Source organism: Syzygium oleosum, unplaced genomic scaffold (assembly GCF_021117445.2).
Source record: "Syzygium oleosum isolate NSW1041296 unplaced genomic scaffold, Sole_v2.1 Sole_v2.14, whole genome shotgun sequence".
NCBI classification, from domain to species: domain Eukaryota; kingdom Viridiplantae; phylum Streptophyta; class Magnoliopsida; order Myrtales; family Myrtaceae; genus Syzygium; species Syzygium oleosum.
In genome coordinates this window covers 4360630-4385429 of record NW_026607498.1, presented here as the reverse complement: position 1 = coordinate 4385429, position 24800 = coordinate 4360630, and the positions used below count along the sequence as shown (strand labels likewise).

Sequence of the window (24800 nt, the reverse complement as noted above, 5' to 3'; positions counted from 1 at the left end):
TACGAAACCAGTGACGACCGCGAGAGCGAGCTCGTTTCGTACCTGGGAAGAGCTCCAGAGCTCGAGGTGAGACCGGGGACGAACTCTGTTCGGCTGGGAGATCGTGGGGCCCTCGGTGACGGAGCACCGGATCCCGGCGGGGCGCGCGAGAGGGCTTGTGGGCGCGGAACGGGCGGATGGCGACGGAGGAGGAGGCAACGGCGGCGGCGGCGGCGGCGGTGAGGGTGGCCATCATGGCTGGCGGAGGGGAGGAGGGAGCGACGGAGAGGTGTTTGGCGGAGGGGGGGTGGTTCTGAGGAATAGCAGAGAGAGAGAGAGAGAGAGAAAAACCGGGGTGAGGGCGGGCAGATTTGAGAGATTGGCGGGGGACTAAATTCAGAGTTCCGTTCCAGATTTGTGACGGATTTATTTTTCCGTCGCAAATTTGCGACGGATTTTTTTTTTACGTCGCAAATTTGTAACGAATTTTTTTTTTAATCGCAAATTTGCGACGGATTTTTTTTTCCGTCGCAAATTTGCGACGGATTTTTTTTCCGTCGCAAATTCGAGATTGCGACAGATTTTTTTTTTCCGTAGCAAATTTGCGACGGATTTTTTTTCCGTCGCAAATTTGTGACGGATTTTTTTTTCCGTCGCAAATTTGTGACGAATTTTTTTTCCGTCGCAAATTTGAGATTGCGACGGATTTTTTTTTTCCGTCGCAAATTTTTTTTTCGTCGCAAATTTGTGATGGATTTTTTTTTTCCGTTGCAAATTTGCGACGGATTTTTTTTTCCGTCGCAAATTTGTGACGGATTTTTTTTTCCATCGCAAATTTGCGATTGCGACGGATTTTTTTTTTCCGACGCTTCCGTCGCAAATTTGAGATTGCGACGGATTTTTTTTTTCCGTCGCAAATTAGCGACGGATTTATTTTCTGTCGCTAATTTGCGACGAATTTTTATTTCGTGGCAAATTCCGTCGTAAATTAGCGACGAAAAATTTCCCGCGCAAATTTCCGTGACAAAATCCATGTTTTTTTGTAGTGGTTGGCCCGCCTCCATCAATTGCAAAGTCCAAATCCTAGGTCAGGAGAAATATCGAACGACCTAGTTTGGTACATATTCGAAAGGCATATTTCTCCAACAAGCCACGCCCGAATTTATTCTTAAAAAATAACATAGGGATTCTCAAGGAAGCCAAGCAGTCGTTGTCATGATAGAATTGATACCGCTTTTTCCCCCACAATAGAAGTCCATCGGCTTCGATCGATGTGACGTGGAACTTCGTTGTCTCCCTCTTACTTCGCTTTGTGCTTTAACTTTAGTTTTGATTCGGTATTAATATCATTGCTATTGCAAAATTCATGTGGGAGCATGCATTCCACGTCTCGACTTTTTACGTATTCTAGGTTTGAATTTCACTCTCCCGAGTTAAAAAAGCAAAGGAAAGAAAGCAAGTTCTAGCTCGACTTTACACGTAGACCCGCAAATATGCTTTTGAAGTCGAATTATATTGCCATCCACAGTCAAAAGGATAGGTCAAGACTTAGCTTTGGCCTAAACAAAGACCCAAAAACAAAAGCCAAAAATAAAACTTAAAAAGGAAAAAAGAAGAAGAAAAGGAACAGAGAGATGGACCATCCTCCATGGAATGTTGCATATTCTCGATCGCTCTTCTCAACCTGATGATGACAAAATCATCATGCATTAACATGATTCAAATCACAAATTTATTAGAGACGTAAATTTGATTAAGCAAATGATTAGAGAGAGAGAGCTAGCACGCACCCATCGCTTTTTGGCAGAGTGAGAGGAGGACGACCAAGACGGCGAGGGCTGCGACTGCTCCCACAATGATGGCGACGGTTTTGCCGGCTTGGTCCTCGCTGTTGGAAGAACCTGAACATGTGCATTTTTTTAACAAAATGTTAAAGCTGATTAACTAGAGAAATTGATAAAAAGAGAAATAGAACGTGCACGATGGTGTACGTGATTTCGCTAATGTGATCAATGTGTGTCCACGAGAGAGGCAGACTTAGAATGTGTGGATAGGACTTACAGCGATGTGCGGCATCAAGTGTCACGGCCACAAAGTAAATGCAGCATTTAAAAGAACTGTCATGGTCTACGGAATTATGTGAATGAGAGTGATTTACGTCCACGAGAGAGACTCAGAAATCATCACTATGTGTAAACATGTATCTTTGGATCATATTAAAGATGATTAACTCTACGTAAGGTAAATTAATCATCATACGGTATAGATTCATTCAAGAAATTCTTAGTTTCGTTTGTCAATACTTCACTTTATGGTTTAACATCAACGATATAAGACTCGAGTATAAATTAGGAGTGAGGATTATATTAGGGATGATACTAAATGTTCGTTAGACAGCATAATGTGATTTAAGGTCACTGCAGAAATTTCTATCTTCTCCTTCTCAAAGCTTATGATTACCATCTCCATTAGGTTGCATATTCTACAATATAACTCAAATAAAGCCTCACTTTCCAGCCACTGCTTTAAACAATCTCGTTTATATATGTCAATAATTGACCATAATCCCCAATTAAAAAAAGGGGATGAAGATTTGACCTGCTGATTCTCTGGGATAATGGAAACTTATCTTTTTCATAATGCATGAGAGACAAAGCAAGTATAACAACCAGTGGACGTGAAAAGAGTCTATTACATTAAAGAGAACAACAGAAAGGGCAAGAACAAAATAATGATGAAAGAGAATGGAGACCATATGAAAAATGGAGTTCCACTCCTTAAAAGTTCCTACTAATGCCCTTTAATGCTTTTACTTTACAAAAGCAGCACTCACGAACTCTTGGCTGAGAAAATTTTCGAAATTACACTAACTGTTCCACACTCTAGAGTGAACTAAAGCAGTCGAACATTGTGTTTTTGAATTGAACAGAACAACGAGAACCAGCTTTAGAGGTAATTTGCATAAAGACACATAAAGAGAAGTATTCTATTCGTTTTGTGAATAAATGAATTGGAAGTTAAAAGGGTATAAACTCAACTCACCTGAAGAAAAATCATAGTAGCCAGAAGCCCAGTAGCGAGCATAACACTGAGCCAGGAAGATGTCTGCCGCCGCCGCGGATCCGCACAGGGTCTTCAGTTCCTCCACCGCCTGCGAGAGGCAAGTTGAGCAATCGGACGGGCTCAGATCGCCTAAACATTGGGCGAAACCCTCGACCAGTCCCGAGCTGCTGACCCGAAACCCTAGCGCCACTTTCAATTCGGCGAGGACGTCGTCTCTGCGCCGGAAGAACTCCTGATCACTCTCGGCGCTCTTGCTACACTTCTGGTACCTCAAGCTCGTGTCGAGCTTCCCCAAGAAATCAATATGCTCGTATCTCACGTAGCAGCCGTCAAGCTGAAGGGAAGCCCCGTACGAGTAGGGGCACACCAAGCTCATCTGGCTCACGGCGCTTTGGATGCATTTCGAGCAGTCGGCAAGCTTCAGATCGCCCCGGCACTGATATAGCCCATAGATCGAGGCCTCGGGCGGGGCCGAGGTGCCGTTCCCGATGGCAAAGCTGTTGTAAGCTGCTTGCGAGGACGAGCTCACCACGGACGTGAGGACTGAGTTGAGGTTCGACTCGAAGAGAGTGCTTGCCTGGTACTTCTCCTGGGAGCAACCCGAGTATATGTAGGTGCTGGGCTTCACTGGGTGGACGTGATTGAGGAAGAAAGCGAAGAGGAGGAAGAGAGAAGAGGGATGGAGAGCTAAGAGGGTGTTGCGAGAGGAGTGTTGCTGAAGGATTCTCGCCATTATTTTGTGTTTTTCTCTTTCCTACTTGTAGTTGTGTGCAGTGATGATGGCGGTGGTCTTTCCGTTGGTTTCTTTAGGTTTTGTTTTATGCTTGGGTTGGGGTGGGGAGGGAGGGAGGGAGGGAGGGAGAGGAGGAGTTGCTTTTTGGTCTTTCTTGAAATTTCTCGTGGAAAGCAATTTAAGAAAAAAGGGTTCATTTTGGGCACCTTAATCACTGATCTATAAGCAGACTTTTTTTTTTAATTTTGCGCACAAAAATATCGACTTTTTGCCATACCGGTAAATTTCAATGAGTGCTGGTAAGTTGCAAAAATTGTGGGTAAAAAAAAATGACCCATGACTTTTTTTTCTAGAGAACTTGTTAGTAACTTACTAAAACTTTTATTAAATTATCACCTTTTTTCATAGTTTGCAAATTAGTGATTTTCAAATCGACTTACCAATTTTTTATTTGCATAACTTGCTAAGGTATCGAGTGTAATAGATCTCATATGAATTACCAACCTATATCAAAGTGACTTACCAAGTTTTGTCAAATCAAATTACCAACTAATTTGAGTTGCCAATTCTCATTTGAATTACTCATAACTGTTATTGTTTTTTTTTTAAATTTATCAACGTTGAATTACCAACTTTTATTTGCCTTAGTTAGCAACGTCTTACACTTCATTAGAAAGAAACTTGACGAATATAGATTTTGATACTGACCGAAAGTTTCTGCTTTTTTATGAGACTAAAAATAATTTGGTCAGAAGTAGGACTCGACCCGAAGGTGAAGTTTTTAAAGGGAATTAGGCCTATTTAGATTAAGTTCATACATGACTTGAAAAAGATGTGACAAATAAGTGTCCACTCACGGGCATAGACAAAACTTTACTATCGAGTCGAAAGGTTAGCCGAAAATATTTTTTATAATTGATAAATTGAGAACAAATTAGAGAATCGGTATTAACCAAACTCTTCATATTGTATAGCATAACTTCTTTTCCCTGGTCATATTGAATGATGTGGTGCATCTCAAACTATACTTTTTGGATCTCGCACCCAAACCAGATAAAAAAATCATTTTATTTCCGCTCTTATACGATTCCTAGCGCAAATTCCAATACCGGTTCGAGTTTTGTTGGGAGTTCTCCGGGAGTGAAATCCCAAATGCATTGAGCCTATGTCGGTTAGTGCATCCTTAAGATTACTTGGGATGATGGACTAGCTGAGGTGTGCAAAAGCTGACCCGGACATCTCCTGATATGAGGCATCAATTTTAAAGAAAAAAATTAATTGAGGAGTTTTATGAGCGACGATGACTCGTTTTAATGAAAGACTAGGATTAGGGGTGTGCAAAAGAACCGGGACCCGCCACGACCGCCGAACCGATAATATAATAATAATATATTTTATTTTTTTAATTTTTAATTAAAAAATCTGACTAAAAAATTAAAAAAAAGAAGAAAATTTATTATCATGTCTGAAGCTCTTCTGTAGTTGGGATACCTTAGTCAATTTTCTCAATAATTAATGGGTACCCACTTGATTTATGGATGATGTGGTTAATATAATCGATCATAACGTAGGAATTGTATGAAAAGTTATGTTATTTTCCTTTTGTTCTGTTGGTCCACAGATTTTTTTTTATTTATCTAGGAAAACTTGTTGAGACCGATTCCATGGACCCGCCCAAGAACCGGACCGGACCGGACCGGCGGTCCGGTTCTCGGGCGGGTCCATGGAACCGACGGGCGGTTCTCGGTTCCAATTTTTGGCCGGTCTCATGTGGGCGGTCCACGGTTCGGGTGGGAACTGCCACCGGACCATGCACACCCCTAACTAGGATGAGCCCGCACATTGCTGCGAAAGGATTAATTTTTTAATACGAATCCGACCCATAAAAAAATATGATTTCAAATTAAATTTAGAAAAGTCACCTTATTATTATCTTAATTTAGCATTTATTTGAGAATTTATATAAAACTTGTATTTTCTATATGACATGTTGTTAGATAAAATTGTCCAAAAAGTTTCAAACCTATTGCACTTTTGTCAATCCAAACCTAAGCCTTCCAATGTTGCCAATTGTGTCCTACACCTTTTCATATTTTGTTAATTAAGTCTATCCGGCCAATTTTTGCCAGAATTTGTTGAGTACACACCGGCATCCTACATGACACGAGCGGGATGACATGGATAATTTTTAACAATATTTTATTTTCGAATTTTTTTTAATTTTCTTTATTTTCTTTGCTTTTTGTTCTGTGTTTTCTTTCTCTGCCGGTGAGGGTCACCGGCGACCCTTGCCAGAAAGGCCATCGCGGTCCCGCTAGCTACCAACGAGGTTGCGATGGTCTTGGGTGAGGGCCTTTGTGACCGCACCGACTAGGGAGGGGGGGGGGGTTGTAGTCGAGGCAATTCTCCCCCACGGCCGGCGAGGCCATGATGGCCTTGGACGAGGGCTTCGCGGCCTTGCCGACCACAGGCAAGGGCTTCACGTTTGTGTCCCGACCAATTCTATCTTCTTTCACAAGATTACTTTGATTTAGCCTGATCATTAGTCATGAAAGATGACAAAAAGAAATCCACTTAAAATCTCAAACTATACCAACTGCGACACATTTAGCCCAAGTTAAGATATTGATAGGCTACCAAGGGGCTTTCTCCTTTGTCTTTGACACAACAAAATTTTCAAACGTGATTTTGATTTATGGAGATTAGTTTCATTCCAATAGTTGAGATATGTCTACGGGTAAAAGATCTCCATCCATAAGAATTCATTTGCAAGAAACAAAGCATACAAGGAGGAAAAAGAAAAAGATGACTCAGATTACCATGGAAATTCATAGACCGTGAATCAATTTATTGGCTAATACGCACTTCATCACATCCTTTATGCTCTCCCTGTCAAAATAGTCAAAATACCAAGTACTATGGCAGACAAATGTTCAACGTCAGCATTACGCTTTGTCAAAGGTGGAACCATGCCTCCCTTCCTCGTATATTGTTTGTCGCACACATCTGCATTAGCTTTCATTGCAGACACCCAAGTATTCACGTCGGCATAACGCTTCGCCTTGTAAAATGGGGTTAGGTCTTTGTCTTCAACGGAGGCATAAAGATCCAAGCAAAGCGAGAGAGCTTTGAGTAGCCGTGGTTCCAGTTTTTGCTTCACTAGTTGCTTAATGTACTCGGCCGTGACTGTAAAGTTGGCTTGAAATAGTTTGAGCCCAATCAGCCCTAGTCTCTCGAGATTCGCCTCATGGCTCTCCGGGTCTGACCCAAGAGACTTCACGCAGAAGTCGAAGTTCAACTCTGTGTTATTGGCTACAAGCTTCTTGCAGGTGTCCTCAATGATATCGTTTGTGGATTGGACACAATGAAAGATCGCGAGGAAAAGGATCAGGAATAGGGAAGAGATTGAGAATGTACGATTCATTTTTCTTATCACGGAGATGGAGATTTTCACGTAATTTTCCTATGAAGACAGCATATTTATATTGAAATGACTGGTCATGTCATATATCGACACGATTTCATATATGGTATCTTGTCAAACCAAATTTATTATTAGATAGTAGATAAGGATAAATATCTTTTAATAAGTAGCTTAGTTAGGCAATCTTATTAGAGTTTGATAAGATTGCCCAATGGACCTGCCTGCAGCAATAATTATCAGAAGTCCAAATCATGTTTTAATGACTGTTGAATTCTTCAATAAGATTGCCAAATCAACCTACTGGCGGCCATAATTACCAGAAATCCAAATCATGTCCTACTTAAAGGCGGATTCTCCTATAAGATTTTCAAATCGACCTGCCTTTTCAAGAATGCTAATCCTTATACACTGTCTAAAAAAAAACTATATATATAAGCATATATTCTTCTGGATTACCATCAAGTACGCAATTATCGACCATAAAAAATAAAGTACGCAATTATAACTGCTTAAGGCTATCAAGAGACTGTTGAGCAATCAGTTAGTATTCAAAGTGCAACATAACTTTCCGGAAGGAAATCATATTGCTGATTGGCTTGTTAATCTTGTATTAATAAGCTCTTAAACACTAGATTCTTTTCATTGTCTCATAGAGAGTTATTTCATGTTTCATTACGAAATAAAATAGGAATGATAAATTCACGACGTTAAAATTTTTGTGATCAATATTAGCCCTTTTCATACAAAGAAAAGCTAGATTCACGTTTATTCTTACGCAGGAACTTCCATTTCTGGTCTATTGGTGGGAGGTTTATCTACCAGTCTAATAGTCTATCAGTAAATCTGCTGGCAAAATTCCAAAAGTATGTCAAAGTGAGCAACTTTTGGATTTAGAACCTTGGTATTCATCTATACATAAAATTCTTGCAATTTTTCGTGGATCACCGAGAGTGAATGTAAGCCTAGAGGTGCTTGAGGCACCTAAATTAGGTTGCACCGGCTATTGATCATCTCTTCCTGGCAGATCTTCATCCTATTTCCGCATCATAAACTGATTGGTAGAACAATTACTTTTTCCGAATCTGAGGGAATGGAAAGATAAGGAGATTTTGAACCCTTTGTGTTAGACGGAAGAATTCTATCTAGTTCTTCTTAGGTTGCAACAGCAGTAATTTTCGTTAAAGTTTGCTTGTGATGGTCTCTCAAGAAGGACTCAATAGGATTCACAATCATATAGGAAGACTGAGATTCAGGCTGTTTTTTGAGAGGAGGAACAGACTAAGATTCAGGCTGTCTTTCGGATTTTCCTCTTTTCGTTTCTGCAAGAACTCTATCCCGGGTAGCCAGAATATCATACTTCTAAGTTCCTAGAGTTTGGGCTGTGAGATTTGAAAAGACATGAGGAAGTTGAAGGTTGGAAGATTTTTTACTTTTCCCAAGAGAGAACAAACAGTGGATCAAAGGAAGAGGGCTTTGGAGAATACATGTTCTTCTAGAGTTCTTTAATCTGTCTCTTCAATATCTCGATTTCAGCTGTATGGTCATCAAGATAGTGCGTGGGAGGCAATACTCTTGATTCTATTTTCTGAAGTCTATCTTGATAAAGTTGTGTTGCAACCCTCCCACAACACATTCGACAACAAGGTCGGGGATATTTTGAGGGGTTTACAGGATTACCCATAAGACGATCCAAATGGTTCATCAATTATGAGCGCGGGCTCTCCCAAGTTCTTACCTTGTGTGACATATGAACATTCATTTTCAATTCATTAAAGCCTATCGAATTCTAGAAGTCATCACTAGCCATTTTAGAGTCGACTAGAAGCCAATTGAGATGTGGGAGTGTCGTCTCAATTTCTACGTAACTAGAGGTTCTAGTTTGGGGACTTGATTACGCTAATATTTACATTAATGCTCTTTCAATATCTCTAACTTGGAAGATTATTATCTAAGTGGTCATGGAATCTTAATTACCAACTATGATCCTAAAGGTATCAAAGCCACTAAGTAATCATGCACATGTTCTTGAAGTGTTTATTATGGTCCTAAACTAGTCATATCTTATTTTAATAAAGAAATTAACATACAAGTTATTGAAATGCGATGCAGTAAACAAACACTTAAAATATTGAAATGGTTTTAAAGTAGAAGCAGGAATGAAAATCCGATAAAAGTCGAGCAAGAATATTACAACTCCTAAATGAAAACCCAATACTAAGCCAAGGAGGTGTCGGCCTAGCTAGTTGCAAGTGAAGTGCAATGATCGGCCATTGGATTATGCCGAGAAGCAGTCGAAGCTAGGGATGTGGAGATTAGTAAGGAGATTAGTAAGGAGAGAGAGTTTTTGAGAAAATGTTGCTAGAGTGAGTAGAGAGAGGGTGCGTCGTGTGTGTTATGAAGCATAATTATAGAGAAAATTGTTTTCACAATGATTTTTCGAGTGAAAATTTTGAAAATTAGATCAAATTGTGGCTCACAATGATCCCTTAATGATTAAGCAAGCTCCCTATTGGTTGAAAATGCATCACATGGATTGATGACATGTCAATCTTAATGGCAAGGATTGAATGGCTAATGTATGGTTGAGATTTAAGCTTCACAAGGATAGGTGACATGGCAAGGGCATTTTGGTAATTTTTCTATGTACTAATTTTGTAGTTATAGCAATGTGAAGAGAGAGGGGGCCGGCTGCCTTGAGGGGCTTCTTTGCTTGGCCCATTGGCCCGAATGGTCGAATTGGGTTTCGCCCAATGGACCGAACCCAATTGGGTCAACTCAAGATCCTCTTAATGTTCAATTTTGCTATAATTTGCTAAATGGGCTTAGTGCATCGGCTAAATGAGTTGGGTGAGCTCAATTGAGGATTTGCCCAATGGGTCGTGTCTCATTCCGTCCAATCGGGTCAGCCCAGTTCAAATCGAGTTGGCTCAGTTCGATCGAATTGACTTGTTGCACTTTGATTTCCTTAAATTATATTTAGGAGCTCGGCCAATTTTGTCTTCCTAGGCCAATTGGGCTTTAGCCCAAATGGATGATACTTGGGGTTGGGTCATTTGGGTTAATCCAGCCCATGCCCGTCGGTCATAATTCATCGTTTCAGTTGAATTACACCAAATTACTATAATTTTGCCAATATTAAATTTCAGTTAATATGACTTAATGGGATGCGAATTAGGCTAATTGCATTGCTCATGAAGAATCGTTTAAGACATTTGATAGGCGCTCGAAAATTGACTAACTCGTGTAAGCTTGAAGTTTCAAAATTAACTCGAAATTCTGATGTAGTACAATCCTCGGATCAAATGTATGTAGCGGTGGTGATGCATCCCGTGCATGAAATATTTCTCTCCAACCATGTACCCTAGTTCCTTGATTCATTCATACACCCAAATGATAAAATATAAAGAAGTTTCCACGTAATTTACGAATTCATTGACTGCATAATATTACACACCGATGAAATAATATAACTACACAAGATTTGGATATTCATTCTCATCAAGTAAGCGCTCATGTTTACTGGTTAACTCCTGCGGTCGGTGTTGAGTAATTAGGTATTTCCAATTCATGAATGCCTAAAGTAAATCTTGTTACAAATAAAGGCCTAAAGTGATCATGTTAATTTCAAATAAGGATTTAACCTTGCCGATTGGCCAAATCTTCCTGCTGGTTAATGGCATTTTCGTCCAAAGATAATGTTTTCTTTCTTTCTTTTCTTCCTGTTCATCTTCTTCGTCTTTGTGGTTTTGTCATAAGCCATCGCAACTCCTCACAGCCTCCTCGGCCGACCACCGACGAGCTCCATTCATAGCCACCAAGGACCCCTAGCGAGCTCCCCTCCACCTCTTCATATACGTTGCTCGCGATCATGGCTCAACGGAGGGGTTGAGATGACGCAGATGATGGAGCCTTAGCCAAAGGCACCCAGAGTTCTAAATCTCTGGAGCCTTGGCCATGAGCGACAACGGAGGGGTTCCGATGACACCGATGATGGAGCCTTGGCCGCGAGCGCCTAGATTTCCAGATCTTGATTTGGAGCTCAATACGACATTCCACAGGAATCCTTCTTGCTGCCCGGCTACCTCCACCTCGTATTGCTGCAACAATCGGCTGGAACAGCAAAGAGAAGACAAACCCATATATGCTCCCAGCAAGTGCATACCAAAACCCCAGGTGCCCACTACCTTAAATTTTTGTCGTTTTTTTCTTGTGATGCCTTAAGTTGTTGCTGATGAAGATGGATATTGAGTAGTGGTGCTTTTTCCTTCTTGCCTTTGTGATGAGCTTTTTCTTTTGAATAATATTCTACTTTTTTGGTCATTGAAGTTCTAGTTGATATCGGTACTTTTCAAGAAGCAGACGTATTGCTTCGTGTGCTTATAGAAGTACAGTTCCAGATCTGGGTATAGCCTGTCCGCGTGCGACGTGCTTGTGGATGGTGCAGTCGCGAGCTGCTACGGCGACGAATGGAGTAGCTCGGCCATGGACGCACAACAGTGGTCGGCTTGGCTTTGGATGGAGGAGAGTTCTGTTTTTTTGCTTTTTTAAATGCGCTCGCCAAGTGGAGTGGTCAGATTTGATGTCGGTATGTGCGACGAGGAGCGCTTGCATGTTCGCCACCAGTATCGCTGCAATACTCGGGCTGGTTGTTCTTGCATACGGCTTTGGTCACTAAGGCCACTCTTCCCTGTTCATCTTGCCGAACGAAGCAGAAGATGAACAAGGAAGAAGAGAGAGAAATAAAAAAGAAATGTCTTTAGACAAAAATGCCCTCTAAAGACATGCACCGTAATATTAAGATTAAATATTCCGGCAAGATGATTAAGATTAAATGTCTGCAAAATGATTAAGATTAAATGTCTTTAGAGTGTCCTCATTTTATCTTGACACTAAATGTATGCTATGATTAAGATTTAGAGAGCTTCCTATAAGGGTGAGACATGCACCGTAAATACTCTAAAATTAAATAGTCTACATCTTATTAATTAAAAGGGATGATTCCTAACACAAGATTGGGAGTATGCCCGTCACTTTTTTCCTTTCATAAAATTGTTCTTTAATACGACTTTAAAAGTTTCAGATTCTTCTTATGTCACTAGTAATGATATGGCGAAGGATGTGTATGGGATTTAGGGAATGATTGACGTATATTGTGAGAATTGGGAATAAAGTTTGCAAGAAATGGCTAAAAAAATGAAGACCAAATTCAATAAGTATTTTGACAATGTGAACGATATCAATCTTACTTTGTTCATTACTTGCATACCTAACCCATGACATAAGTGGGAATATGTGAAGTGGATAATTAATGATGTTTATGAAAACAAGGAGACGGAAACTTTACGAGATAAGCTAACATCTCTAATGTCATTATCCGAGCGATACCGCATTGGTGTATGCCCCCAAAGCAACTTGAGACTAAACAGTACAAGGATGATAAGCATGTCAAAGTCTCCTATTGTTGGTGCTGATTTTATGGCTGCAAAGTATCTTAGCCAAACGAGACAACAATATTTTGGAAAAAAAAATATGAATTGGACAAGTATTTCGAAGAAGGATGAAAACGTTGTAGCCCTAACTTTGATATCATAAGTTGGTGAAAAGTAAATTATTCAATATATCATATCCTCTCTTTCATTGCTCGAGATATTTTGATCGTGCCCATCTCAATTGTAGCATCAAAGGCCACATTTTGTATAGGAGGCCATGTGCTTAATGTGTTTCGTAGCTGCTTGACCCTAAGCATGGTGGAGGCTCTTATATCTGCTCAGGATTGATTACGATCAGTGCCACTTTCACTTCCCATTGAAATAATATTTTTTAGAATAAACCCTTCTATATTTCAATGGATGTTCCCATTTTCATCGTGAATTTAATGCAGAGTTGCCAACTACGATCATGGAGCCAAACTCGATATTGATTTCTTCTTATGATTGACGAAGTTGGAGAATGGTACTTGTTAAACCAAATTTATTCTTCTTAATGTGAATTTACTTCTTCATATTCTGTATTAGGCATTTAGTGATTGTTGTCTTCTTATGTTCGTTGCTCCCCTCTTGCTCTTGCATCTTGGTCCGTTCTTGGAACCCTTCGTCCTCTTTCTCTGTTTTGGATTTGTGTCCTTGTCATGGGACACTACACGCACTAAGTGTTCGATGAAATTACTCTGATGATGGAGTTGGGTTTTTGTTGTTCCTTTGGTGTTGCTAAGAGATCGAAAGATATGGAGCAATTCCATGTTCTGGTTCAATTACTGTTTTTGTCGTCTATCGTCACTCATTCTTCTTGGAACCCATATAATTGCCTGTGTTTGTACTGTTTCTTTGCCTGTTTCCTTTGTGTACTTACGATCACTGAACTCATATTGATATCATCTTGTATTGGTTACTCTTACATCACTCGGTTTTCAATCACTTTGTCTAGAGTTGCTTGAAAATGCTACTAACCGGTTGTTTGCTTGGGCAGGATACTTTTCTTTTGAGGAACCCATGTTGGAATTTTTTTTGTACTTTGAAGATCTCAAGTCTCATATGTAAAGTCTCTTCTCATGTTGATTGATTGCTCAGCTCTGTGGAAAATTTTGTCCCTTTGTTTACTTTTGGTGGAAAGTTTTGTTCACTTTGAGATTTAAAACCTCAGGAGCGCTTGAGAATTACTTTCACATTTGCAAGAATTGAATGCGTAGCTATTGAAATAGGGGAGAAACGTGGCTTGTGTTGCTGAGTTCCAAATGTGCTGAAGTGATCTGATTCTGATCGTGGCTCATTCAACCGTGGGGAGTTCTCTCTAAGCTCACTCTTCATGTGTGGAATGGAGGTGTACTGCTTCTTTCAAGGTTGTTGCCTTGATTTCTTACCTTATGCTATGTCGTGGAAGCACCACAACCACAATCTCAATGTGTCCAGAATGATTTATAAAATGCGATGTGTGGCGATTTGCACTATAGTTTTCTTTCCTTTTTTTCGTTGGTCGGTGATCCTGTTTCTAGGATTTCTCTCATGGTCTTACAAAGAAAAATGGAAGTGCATTTCACAAGGAGTGCCAACCTTCGAGTCAATTGTAACGTCGTGAAATAGCTAGAACGTGACAAAAAAAAAAAAGGAAAAGGAGACCCGACCCGAGTTTTCGATTGGGGTCATATTCGATTTGGGTCGGGTGGGGGCAAGAGAACCCGCATTGACACCCCTTTGGAATACCTTGCAAGTATCATGAAGTAGTTAAATTCAGGCCGCTAATCTATGCATATAGCCAAAACTAAAGCAGTTTGCATGTAATTGGTGGGATTTGAATCAGTGACTTCCGATTATTAAATTAGAAATCTCCATGCGCTCCATCCAACTGCGCTATAACCAGCATACCAATTTCAATAACGAAGTAGAGATTAAAAAAGAAGAAGAAAGAAACCGGCCTGAGCATACCAAACAGCATGCCTGCCCCCACCTTGCGACGGTCTCGACTTCCCTCCACCACGCCCGGCCAGCTTAGGGCAGGAATCCGCAGCGCATGGCCATCCCTAGGTTGCATAATTTATGCACCACGCAGTGATCTGATAAGCATCAATCTATCAACTTCCAAGGAGTCAATTTTGCTCGTCGTCCTTCCTCCATTTTAGTTGGCCAACTCGCTTGACTTCTTTCGTTTGTTCCCACCTCCCCATGGAAACAAGACTTTCGGATCCGATCCGACCCGGCCCGGCCCACCACCTGTGGCCCATGATTACTCGTACGGATGTCAACACGCAACTTCTTGGAATGGTCATGCGTGGGCCCTACATTTAAATTTCGTTTTTGCCCCCTTCCTTCTTCCATGAATATCCGGGCAGAAACATAATCCGATTGTACAAGATGGGGAAATTGCTATTCGGCCCGAAATTCTTAGGGTCTTTAGGACTTGCCCCTCGATATCTTAATTTTGGGGAAAAAGAACCCCTGATGTTTTCAAATCGATATCAATGTACCCATGATATCGACTCCGGCTAAATTCTCGCCAGAAAATCGGTCACGTGCTTCCACATGACTAAATGATGTTCACTTGAGAGGGGGCAAAAATGTGCAATAAACTCAAGAGAACTACATTTTGCTCCCTAGGTTTTCCATATAGCAACAATTTGCCCACGGAAGTTTCAAATTTTTACAATGTGCCCCATGATCTTTTGAAATTGGTTGCAAAGAGCCCTTCTGATAATTGTATAATGAAAAAATTAATCATACATTGGCTATAAATGAAAGAATAGAAGAAATATACAATATATATTTCTAGTGATCAAACATTATGTCAATCCTTTTCGTATAGATTCTTATTTTACTATGTCCCAAGTCCATCTCACTCCTCTATTGTCGAAAGGAGAATCATCCATATATATCATATTTTCGTTGGACTTAATTGTATGAAATGATTCGTAAATCAATTTGAAAGCATTATCTAAGGAAAGGATGAGAGAGATGGGCATTTATACATATCATATTCTCGGACTTAATTTAAAAAGAAAAAAGAAAAAAAAACATTGGGGCTATTGGTAAATCATGAAGACATCATCTAAGGACTAGATGATGGAGAGGCAAAAGGAGTGGGTCGTGATGGCACCGTGCCATCATTTTAGTTTTCTTTTATTTTCAATTATAATTATTTTATCTTGATTTTACAATTACTATAAAGAAAAGATTGCAACAAATATCGACAGATCAAAGACCATATTGCAAAATTTTTAAACATCATGGGGTAATTTGTGACTATAAAACAAATCTAGGGGCAAAATATAACTCTCGCCTAGGGAGGACAATTTTGTCATCAAGTCCTCCCCTAGTGAGGGATCACGTGACATGGAAATTAGCTTGAACCGTCATGGGGCTTCAAACCCAAAATTGAGATATTGGGAGTCAAGTTGCAACAAACCTAAAAAGCGATTACATTAAGGAACCTAACGAATTCCCATTTGATATGATAACTATACTTCGAGGGTCTCCTAAGATGCTGCTTGAGCGATGCATCCGAGAACTCAAAAGTATGATTGGGACCAAGAATCAACCACCTTTCTTTCAGTTCACTCTTGTTCGCAGATAAAAGTAAGCATTTTTGTTCGGACTATCCATTCGAAGCTTATGTCGTGTTGTCATTGCGCCATTAGTTTAAGTTGGTCTTTTCATCAACGTGGAGCCGAAACTAGATTGATTGATTACAGGGGAGTCGGGCTTGACATCGGATTTATGATTAAGGAAATACAAAACTTTAAGGGTTGCCTAATCGAGTCTAGGTAGTCAAAGGTCCAGAAAACGAGCAGCTCGTTCATATCGATCTCCCCCATATGATCGCCCTGTTTACACTTGTGATCGTGTCTATCTGAAGATCCACGAAACTACCGAGCCACACGCAGGTGGGAATTGTCTTCGGCGGGCCCCGGTCCCACGCACGTGTGCACGGATGAAGTTACGGATCGTGGGGTACGGATGGCTGGACAAACGAGCCGTGCGGGACATCTAGAAGAGAGTGGGGGCCATTGTTGGGTCTTTTGCCAAGACGAAATTTACAGTCGACCAAAGAGCTGTCTCTCTGTTCTTTTTGCTTTGCTCTGTTTTTTTGTTTTTGTCAATGAGCAAAGGGCTTTTACATGTTCCAACGGTTTGGAGCTGCGTGAATGACTTATGTTGCCCGCTAAGACGAAATCGCAAATGGAAAGGACTCGAAAGACGTGTGAAAGACAAGGTATGTATGCGACCGAAAGCATCGGTTCCCTTGTTGTTGCCTAACTTTAATGGAAATGTGGGCTTTTCACTTTCCACCTTGTCTGGTTGGGAAGTTTTATCTCCCTCGGACACATTCTTTCTTAATTGATGACATGTAAAAAGGGAATTCGGCACCACTCACGTTGATTTGTAGCTTATGAGTTCCACGCCGACGTGAAGGTGCATGGGCCCCAACAACATCTAAGGTCTAGATGGGAAAGAGGGAAAAGGAGTGGGTGGCGATGGCCTATGGTGACTAGCAACATTGTTACCTTAGCCGAGATCAGACCAAGCAATGGTAATCGATAATTATTCGGGTGCTCTTATTTGGAACAATGTTGTGCTAGAAAAAGAGAGAGTCTCGTATCATGCGAGGGAAGGATTTAATCCTCTTTAGGATGGCACAACCCAAGAAAGGGCAAATGCCCGATTTGATTTTAGGTGAAAATCAATGTAAAACCTCAAAAAGGTCAAGATCTTGATCTCATTTAGTTCATGAATGTCCTTTGAGATACCTCTTGACCGGTGCATTCGAAAACTCAAAAGTATTATTTGCACCAAGGCTCAACAATCTTTCTTTCAAGTCGCTCTTGATTGCAAACAAAAGTAAACGTTTTTAATTGAACTTTCAGCTTGTGTTTTAATTGCACCATCAGTTTAAGTCGGGATCGTCACCTAGATTACTCAATCAATAAAGAGTCCGGCCCGATATCGAATTGCCGATTCTAATCTGGTCCCATTCATGATCAAAGAAGAAAAAAAGAGTAAAACATTAGGTGGACCTTAATCGAAACTGGGCAGGTAAAGGCCTACAAAACGAGGCAGTTAGTCCAGATCGATCTTCCCCCATACAATCGTGTGCCTAAACCGACCTCGTGGATCGTTCACGTCCGTGGTCGTCTCAAGTGAAGATCCATGAAACTGCTCAGCCACACGCAGGTGGGAGTTGTCCTTCGGTGGACCCGAGGAAAGTTTGACTTTCTCGGGCAACGGTCCTGAGCCACGACACGTGTGCACGGACGACGTACGAAATCGTGCGGTACGGACGGCTGGACGAAGTTAGTGGCGTGCGGGTCATCTAGAAGACGGCGGCCACCGTGGGGCCCTTTGCCAAGACGATATTTGTAGTCGAGCAATGAGCTTCCTCCTCTCTCTCTCTCTCTCTCTCTCTACTCTTGTTTTTTAGGTTTTGTTTCGTTTTCTTGGTCAAAGAGCAAAGAGCTTTGCCTGTTCCAACATGGGAGGAGAAGTCAAAAGAGGACATCGGTTTGGAGCTGCGTGAACGATTCGTATTGCCAAAGAAGAGGAAATTCGCAAAGGGAAAGATCGGGAGTGATAGAGAGAGAGAGAGAGAGAGAGATGACTAAAGAGACTGTTTGATACAACTTCAAAAGATGGTGTGGAAAATGAGGCATGTTTGTTGTCGAAAGCATCGGCTACTTTGTTCACCGCCTCGTGGAAAAGCAAGTTTTCCACCTTGCACCAGTCATGTTGGGGTGTTCTATCTTTCTTACGCATATTCTTTCTTCACGATGATGTGTAAAAGGGGACTCGGCACCACTCGCATCGATTCGCCTCCATAAGTTCCATGTCAATATGAAGGTGCTCGAGGCCCCAATTTTGTGGAGTCGATTCCTTCGTCGATTGTCCTGCATTTTCTGGAATTTCTTCTATTACACGACCAAAACCAACGCAAAACTGCACTACTCGACCATTGGCCTACGCAACCATTTTAGTTGTAAAAAGGGGTGTTGTACCTGCCGAGGTATTTGAGATGGTGCAACTTTAAAACAAATAGTATCCAACATGTAGCTTAGAGCAGTTCCAGCACAACTAAAACATACCATAGCTACTGTTCAGCCGGAGGGCAACAGCTATACCAAACAGGCTCTAATACTTTATTTTGTAATTATTGCCAAGTCCTAGTTTTCTTTATTGATACTCCTGCTCATTTCATGTTTTTTCCCCACTTTTCTTACGGATAGAGAAACCAACCCAGAATTGACGGATATTACATAAGAGGCCCTACCAAAATTTCGTATTTCATCAACGTGTGATAATACCTTAGCACTTCCTTTCACATGCAAAATATAGATATGGCATGGACCATGCAGATTACATGTTTATAAGACTAATTAACTAATCATGTAAATTTTTGTTAGATCAAAATACGGTCAACTGTTCATAAAGCTTGAATTATTAAGTATAGGGCGATTACATATTTAGGACCCTTTAAAATCCGGAGTGAGACCAATCTGGGATAACAATTGAACACTCAGTATTTTGATTCCTCAAACCTCTATACATGCTGCAGTACATCCTGAACGAAATAGGTTAATTACATTATCAGTTTTTTTTTATGCACAACAAAAAATATCTCAACAACAAAGATGTAATTGATGTAGTGTAATTTGATTGATGAGATATATGACTTCCTCCTAAGATAAGTTTGGAGAATTTTTTTCTTAAACCATATCCGTCACCAATTTATAAGAGTATAGCTCAAGACCTCTCGAATCTTGATGAGGAAATGAAAGCACATTGGCTATCAAAACTTTAATACATCGACTATTCTTGTAAGAATACAAGTCAGAATCGAAAATTTTCTCATTAAACATGTTTAGCTAGTGTTCCGGTACACACTCGAGAATCGTGTGTCCTTCCTCTAGAACATTGAAAGCCCATGTGCGAGCCACGTGCCCATGGAAAGAGAGGAAGGCGCGACGAAAAACCGGCATGGAGATCACCAATTCACGATTTGACAAATTCATTGGGGACTTGGTCTTGGTCGTTAATGTCCTTTAGTCAAATTCGTTCTTTTTCTTCTTTATTATACTATTGACTTCCTCGATCTAGAGGGCGCAACTTAGTCTAGAAGTGGATGGGCACGAACGCTGGCGTGATTACTACAAACCCAATTTCCTCGAACCCAAGACAATTTGTTTTTAGACCATAAAATTCAAATTTTAATATTTTTTATGTATTTATTTCCCATTTGATAGGATTCATATGCATAGTGATTGTAAGAAGAAAAAGTCAAACTTCTCCGCCCAACTTCCGCGAAATATGATGCTCCCATCACCCAATCATATATCAGAATCTGACGCTAAGTCAGCCTCTATAAACTTCAAGAAAAAAAAAAGGAAAATGAAACAAAGAATGAGAGTGCATCCACTTTTTCAAAAGTTTCAATTTAATAGAAAACGGACCAGAAATGTGCATTTAATATATTGATTAGCATTTGACATGGTTATTAAAATTAAGTGCATGATTATTAACCCTAAGAATATCATGTCGTGAATGGATCGACATAAATGCACAGATATTTATATAATTTTTTCAAGAAGCTAGCCATCGTATTACGAAAAGATAAACTCAATCCCTTCATTAAAGATATTTTACACATAATTATCTTACAACACTTTTTTAGTAAATTGGCTTTTTCGCGCCCATTCGAAATGAATTCGGATGATTGTTAGCAAGAGAATATGGATAAAAATTTAACAAAGCTGAGAATATGTACTCCATATAAATTAGAGATTTGTTACGTAATCGGTCAACGATATCGAATTTTAATATTGAATGACATTTAATGCTCTCTCAATTTTTTTTTTGTATTGAGATTAAGATGAGATAAGAGTGTTTTGCTTATTAATTAGTGGACACCAAATTTTAAAATTGACTTTAATTACATAAACATACATATTGTGTAAATGAGTCATGTATTATTTTCTCCTATTTTTTAAGGAGATAATTTTCGGTTTAAGCATGGAGGTTTAATGTGTCTCCACGGCTGAATATACGGTCAAGTTCTCTTAACTAATTTCAATATTGTTGATTTTAGTGATCAATTCATTAAATGCGGGGAAAGCCCTAGAATCTCGGATTGATGGGCTCCTTGATGGCGTGGAAATCCATGAAAAGGCATCATTCTCAACGTTCATACTTATCTGCTAGAAATTATAATGGGGGGAATCTCGATAAATTAATTACTAATTGTATCTATTTCCAAAAATATTCGTAAAACAAAAATAAAAGAATGATGAGTTAATAAATTTTAGATTGCGCATATAATTGGCCTCGTCAATAGTTCTATAGCCCCACGCGATGCGCCGGATGGTTAAAGATTTAATTTACAATTAATTGTTAATAATTCTAGGATGAATAAAATAATAGTTCCATTGAAAAAAAACCTTTCTAAGATTTAATAGTCAGCAAAAGGAAATTATACATGAGCACCAATTTGTCCGGTCAGCGCTGATGTGTCGCTTCACATCGGGCTTTTGGTTCCATTCTAGCGATAGTATCAATTTGAACAAAAAAAATGTACCAAAATAAAATTCAGTCACCCAATTGAACAATTTGAAAACATTTACAAACTTCATCCCTAAAATTTACCAAAGGGTTTAATATCATGAAAAATCTTAAATTAGTGTGATAAATTTACCCCAAATTAATTTTTTGATCACGAAAAATCCCAAACTGGTACATTTATGATAAATTTACCTCAAACTAATTTTTGACTATCAAAAACCCCAAACCAGTACACTCGTGACAAATTTACCCTCCGTTAAATTGGATTAATACCGCGAAAAATTATAAATTGGTAAATCTGTAATAAACAGACCGGTAAAACCCTAAACTGGTACACTCATCAAGTGTCACGTATTATCCAACTCAGCAATTTGACAATACATTTTAACAGAAACTGACGGAGGGTAAATCTATCGTAAGTGTATAAATTTAGGGTTTTTTTGTAGTATTAACATTTTTACCAAAAATAGGGCAAAGCTTGGAGAAAAAACTGATAGTGGTAATGATTCCAATTCCACTTTCCAAACTTTTCTTGGTGGGGGAGAGCGTCTGCAAGAAAATTGACGTCGATAGTGGGGAATTCTTGGTGAGAGAGAGGGGCTCTCACCGAGGAGACTGTTTTGGCTTTACATTTTGTCGTAATTAAAATCATAGATTTTGTCCTAATGCCCTGCACGATCGGATGAAGATTACATGATTGATTCTTTGAATTGCATCTAGATTTATCCAAAGAGTCTTCACTGTTTTGTAAGATTACAAACCGATTGGGTGTTATCGGATAAATTAGATATAATAGGAAACGAAAACCTTACTCATTGTACATGAAGTACTTTTTCTTTCTGGGGGTCGAAGTACGTAAAGTACTTTTTTCTTATTTCAATCATTTCTACCGTGTACATGTGTGTGTGTGGTGCGTTGCTCACAAGAATCGAGCTCTCGACCCGATACTCTTCGATCTCACCTCTTAATGTATTTACCAGCGGGGCCACATATGTGTTGGCTCACATGGGAAAGGGTATATTGAGCTCCTTTGCTTGGGTGCAAGTGAGTCAAATCACTTGTGATTGACTCATCGCTCACTCTAGTAGTCGACCATCTTCAGATTTGAACCTGGACTAGATTTTGTATTAGTATTAGTTGCCTTGCGAGCGCAATTTAGTACCTTACTTTTGTACCATAACGTGAACATATTGAATACATTACTGTTTACTTTGTAAGTACACTTTTATCCTTTTAATGAATTTTTAAATGGTGAGCTTCAAATCTAATTTGAGAATAATCGAGTTGAGTTTCGAGTGTATAAATCGGGTTGAGCTCAAGCCAGCCACTCGACTCGGCCGCACCTCACCTTTAGATAAAACCTGTGAATTTTTCTTGCTTTAAAACCGTAAGCAAGCAGCGATTGGCCCACGAATTTCTTTTATTGAACAAAATGGATTTCGTGATAAAACTCATAATTAATAATTCAAAGGGTTAATATCACGAAAAACTCTAAACTAGTATACTTGTGACAAATTTACCCAAAATTAATTTTTTAATCACGAAAAACGTACATATATGACAAATTTACCATAAACTAATTTTTTGAACACAAAAAAAATCAAAAACTAATACATTTGTGACAAATTTACCCAAATTGAATTAATACCAAGAAAAATCACAATTCGGTACGCCTATGACAAACGGTCAACTGCCACGTGTCATCTAACTAAGTAATTTAACTGTAAAATTTAACGAAAATTAATGGAGGGTAAATTTATTATAGATATGTCAACTTAAGATTTGAGATAAATTTGTTTCAGGCGTATAAGTTCGGAATTTCTCGTGATATTAATCCTATGAATCATACCACGGCTTCTCCTCCGTTCGATTGCTTCCCGGGCCCCGCAGCAAGTTATGACCCCATCAAGAGCCGTTGAGCACAGGGGATCAATGCGAACGCCACACACCTTCCCTTGATCAGACGGCACCCGTCGGCTGTCACTCCAGTCTCCCGACACCTTGTGTACGGAAGCTTCTCTGTATCTGACCCTTCCTCCTCCTCCGCCAAACTTCACCCTTGACCCTTCTCCTCTCTCTCTCTATCTCTACCAGCTATTTAAGTTGATTCTTTCTTCTCACAACATCGCGTGCCTCCAACTACAACTTCTTCTTCTTCTTCTCTCTATCGTCTTGTTGTTCCTGTAGCGAAATCGTTCGCACACCGTGAACAGCGGGCGCCGGACAAAGGAAAGGAAGGAAACAGGACGTTTCGAACCGTGTTTCCTCTTCCTTCCTCGCCCACGCATGAGACTCGCCTCGCTCGGACAGGAAGGAGGAGAAGATCGGGAGAATGTCTAACGTCCCGTCCTCTCTGTCCGAAGTCTGCCTCACTCTCTTCCGCCTCGCCATGTCCGTCGCCCTCCTCCTGAAACCCCCCACATCCTAACGGACACGCGCGCGCGCGCACTCTGTCTCTCTCTGTTTCTGTGTCTGTCTCTGTTTGAATCCGTACTTCTCCGATGAGGACACTCAAGCTCAAATTCAGGGGCATCAAGCTCAAGAAGCGCTTCTTCCGGGCCACCCGGTGGATCCTCCGGCGACCCAAGAACCCAGTCGCCTACCTCAGCCTCGGCCCCTCGTCCCCGCCGACGTCGCCGCCGCCGCCGTCGCGGGAACCGAGGAGGACGCCCGTGTCGAGGCTCCTCACGTGGGGCCGCCGCCTGACCAGCAAGACCAGGTGCCTCTGCTCCGCGAAGCCCGGATCGGGCTACATGCCCGTGGACCAAGACCCGCAGCCCGCGGTGGTGCCCAAGGGGCACCTCGCGGTCTACGTCGGCCAGAAGGACGCGGAGTTCTGCCGGGTCCTGGTGCCGGTGATCTACTTCAACCACCCCCTGTTCAGTGAGCTCCTGAGGGAGGCCGAGGAGGAGTTCGGCTTCGACCACCCGGGCGGGATCACGATCCCCTGCGGGGTCTCGGAGTTCGAACGGGTCAAGACCAGGATCGCCGCCGGTGGGGGCGGCGGCGGTCGCGGCGGCGCGAGGACGGCGCTGAGGCGGTATTATTGACGCGCACCGCTTGCATGCACCGGCCGATGGACCAGGCTCCCTTAATTCGATATGCCTTTGGCGACGATGATGAAAAGATAGCGGATCAAATCTTGATCTTCATAGAGATTCTTAGTAGAAGAGTAGATGATTTTCTTCATACAATACTGCAGTACCTGAACTTCTTCCATAGATGTGAATATAGTCAAACTTCTGTTCATCTTCTTCGATTCTTCTCTTCTCTAGGGTTTCTTCTTGCTTGCTTTGTTGAAGAAGATGGGTGACGTGGCATTGCGCGTATGATTGGGGGAGGATCTTGATTTTCCATTGATAATTTTCCCCCCGCTATTTTTTTCCAATTTTTCGATGTGAACCCTCGTTTCGTTGGCTTGCATACGTGCCGACAACCTGGGCCGATACTTGGCGAATGGTAAGGGACAGAGAAAGGAACACATGCTTTGGCTGGTAATTAGAAGAATATTGAGAAGATATGCTCGAAAGGCACGAATGATTTTTTTCTTCGCGTTTGTTTCTTACGT

At 40.7% G+C, this 24800-nt stretch overlaps 3 protein-coding genes across 3 annotated transcripts; 1 reads left to right on the top strand and 2 right to left on the bottom strand.

Annotated features, from left to right (window-relative positions):
- Positions 1 to 1473: 1473 nt before the first annotated feature.
- On the bottom strand, positions 1474 to 3891 carry LOC115689159 (plasmodesmata-located protein 8). Its single transcript, XM_030615146.2, has 3 exons — positions 3022 to 3891; positions 1770 to 1880; positions 1474 to 1663 (listed from the first exon to the last, which is right to left on the bottom strand). Exons 1-3 carry the CDS (start codon positions 3773 to 3775, stop codon positions 1659 to 1661), a joined length of 870 nt encoding a protein of 289 aa, XP_030471006.1. The 5' UTR covers positions 3776 to 3891; the 3' UTR covers positions 1474 to 1658.
- Positions 3892 to 6481: 2590 nt separating this feature from the next.
- LOC115689175 (putative invertase inhibitor) lies at positions 6482 to 7226 on the bottom strand. Its single transcript, XM_030615169.2, has one exon. The coding sequence runs from the start codon at positions 7197 to 7199 to the stop codon at positions 6654 to 6656; it is 546 nt and encodes a 181-aa protein (XP_030471029.2). The 5' UTR covers positions 7200 to 7226; the 3' UTR covers positions 6482 to 6653.
- A 16115-nt stretch (positions 7227 to 23341) lies between these two features.
- On the top strand, positions 23342 to 24481 carry LOC115689201 (auxin-responsive protein SAUR36). The gene has a single exon (XM_030615193.2). The coding sequence runs from the start codon at positions 23734 to 23736 to the stop codon at positions 24280 to 24282; it is 549 nt and encodes a 182-aa protein (XP_030471053.2). The 5' UTR covers positions 23342 to 23733; the 3' UTR covers positions 24283 to 24481.
- The last annotated feature ends 319 nt before the right edge of the window (positions 24482 to 24800 follow it).

Excerpts from the sequence above, each read along its gene's own strand:
- LOC115689175 (XM_030615169.2), bottom strand. The coding sequence starts at position 7,199 with ATGAATCGTACATTCTCAATCTCTTCCCTATTCCTGATCCTTTTCCTC.
- LOC115689159 (XM_030615146.2), bottom strand. The coding sequence starts at position 3,775 with ATGGCGAGAATCCTTCAGCAACACTCCTCTCGCAACACCCTCTTAGCT. Across the intron at positions 1,881-3,021 it reads CTACTATGATTTTTCTTCAG|GTTCTTCCAACAGCGAGGAC; the intron begins GTGAGTTGAGTT and ends GCACATGTTCAG.
- LOC115689201 (XM_030615193.2), top strand. The coding sequence starts at position 23,734 with ATGAGGACACTCAAGCTCAAATTCAGGGGCATCAAGCTCAAGAAGCGC.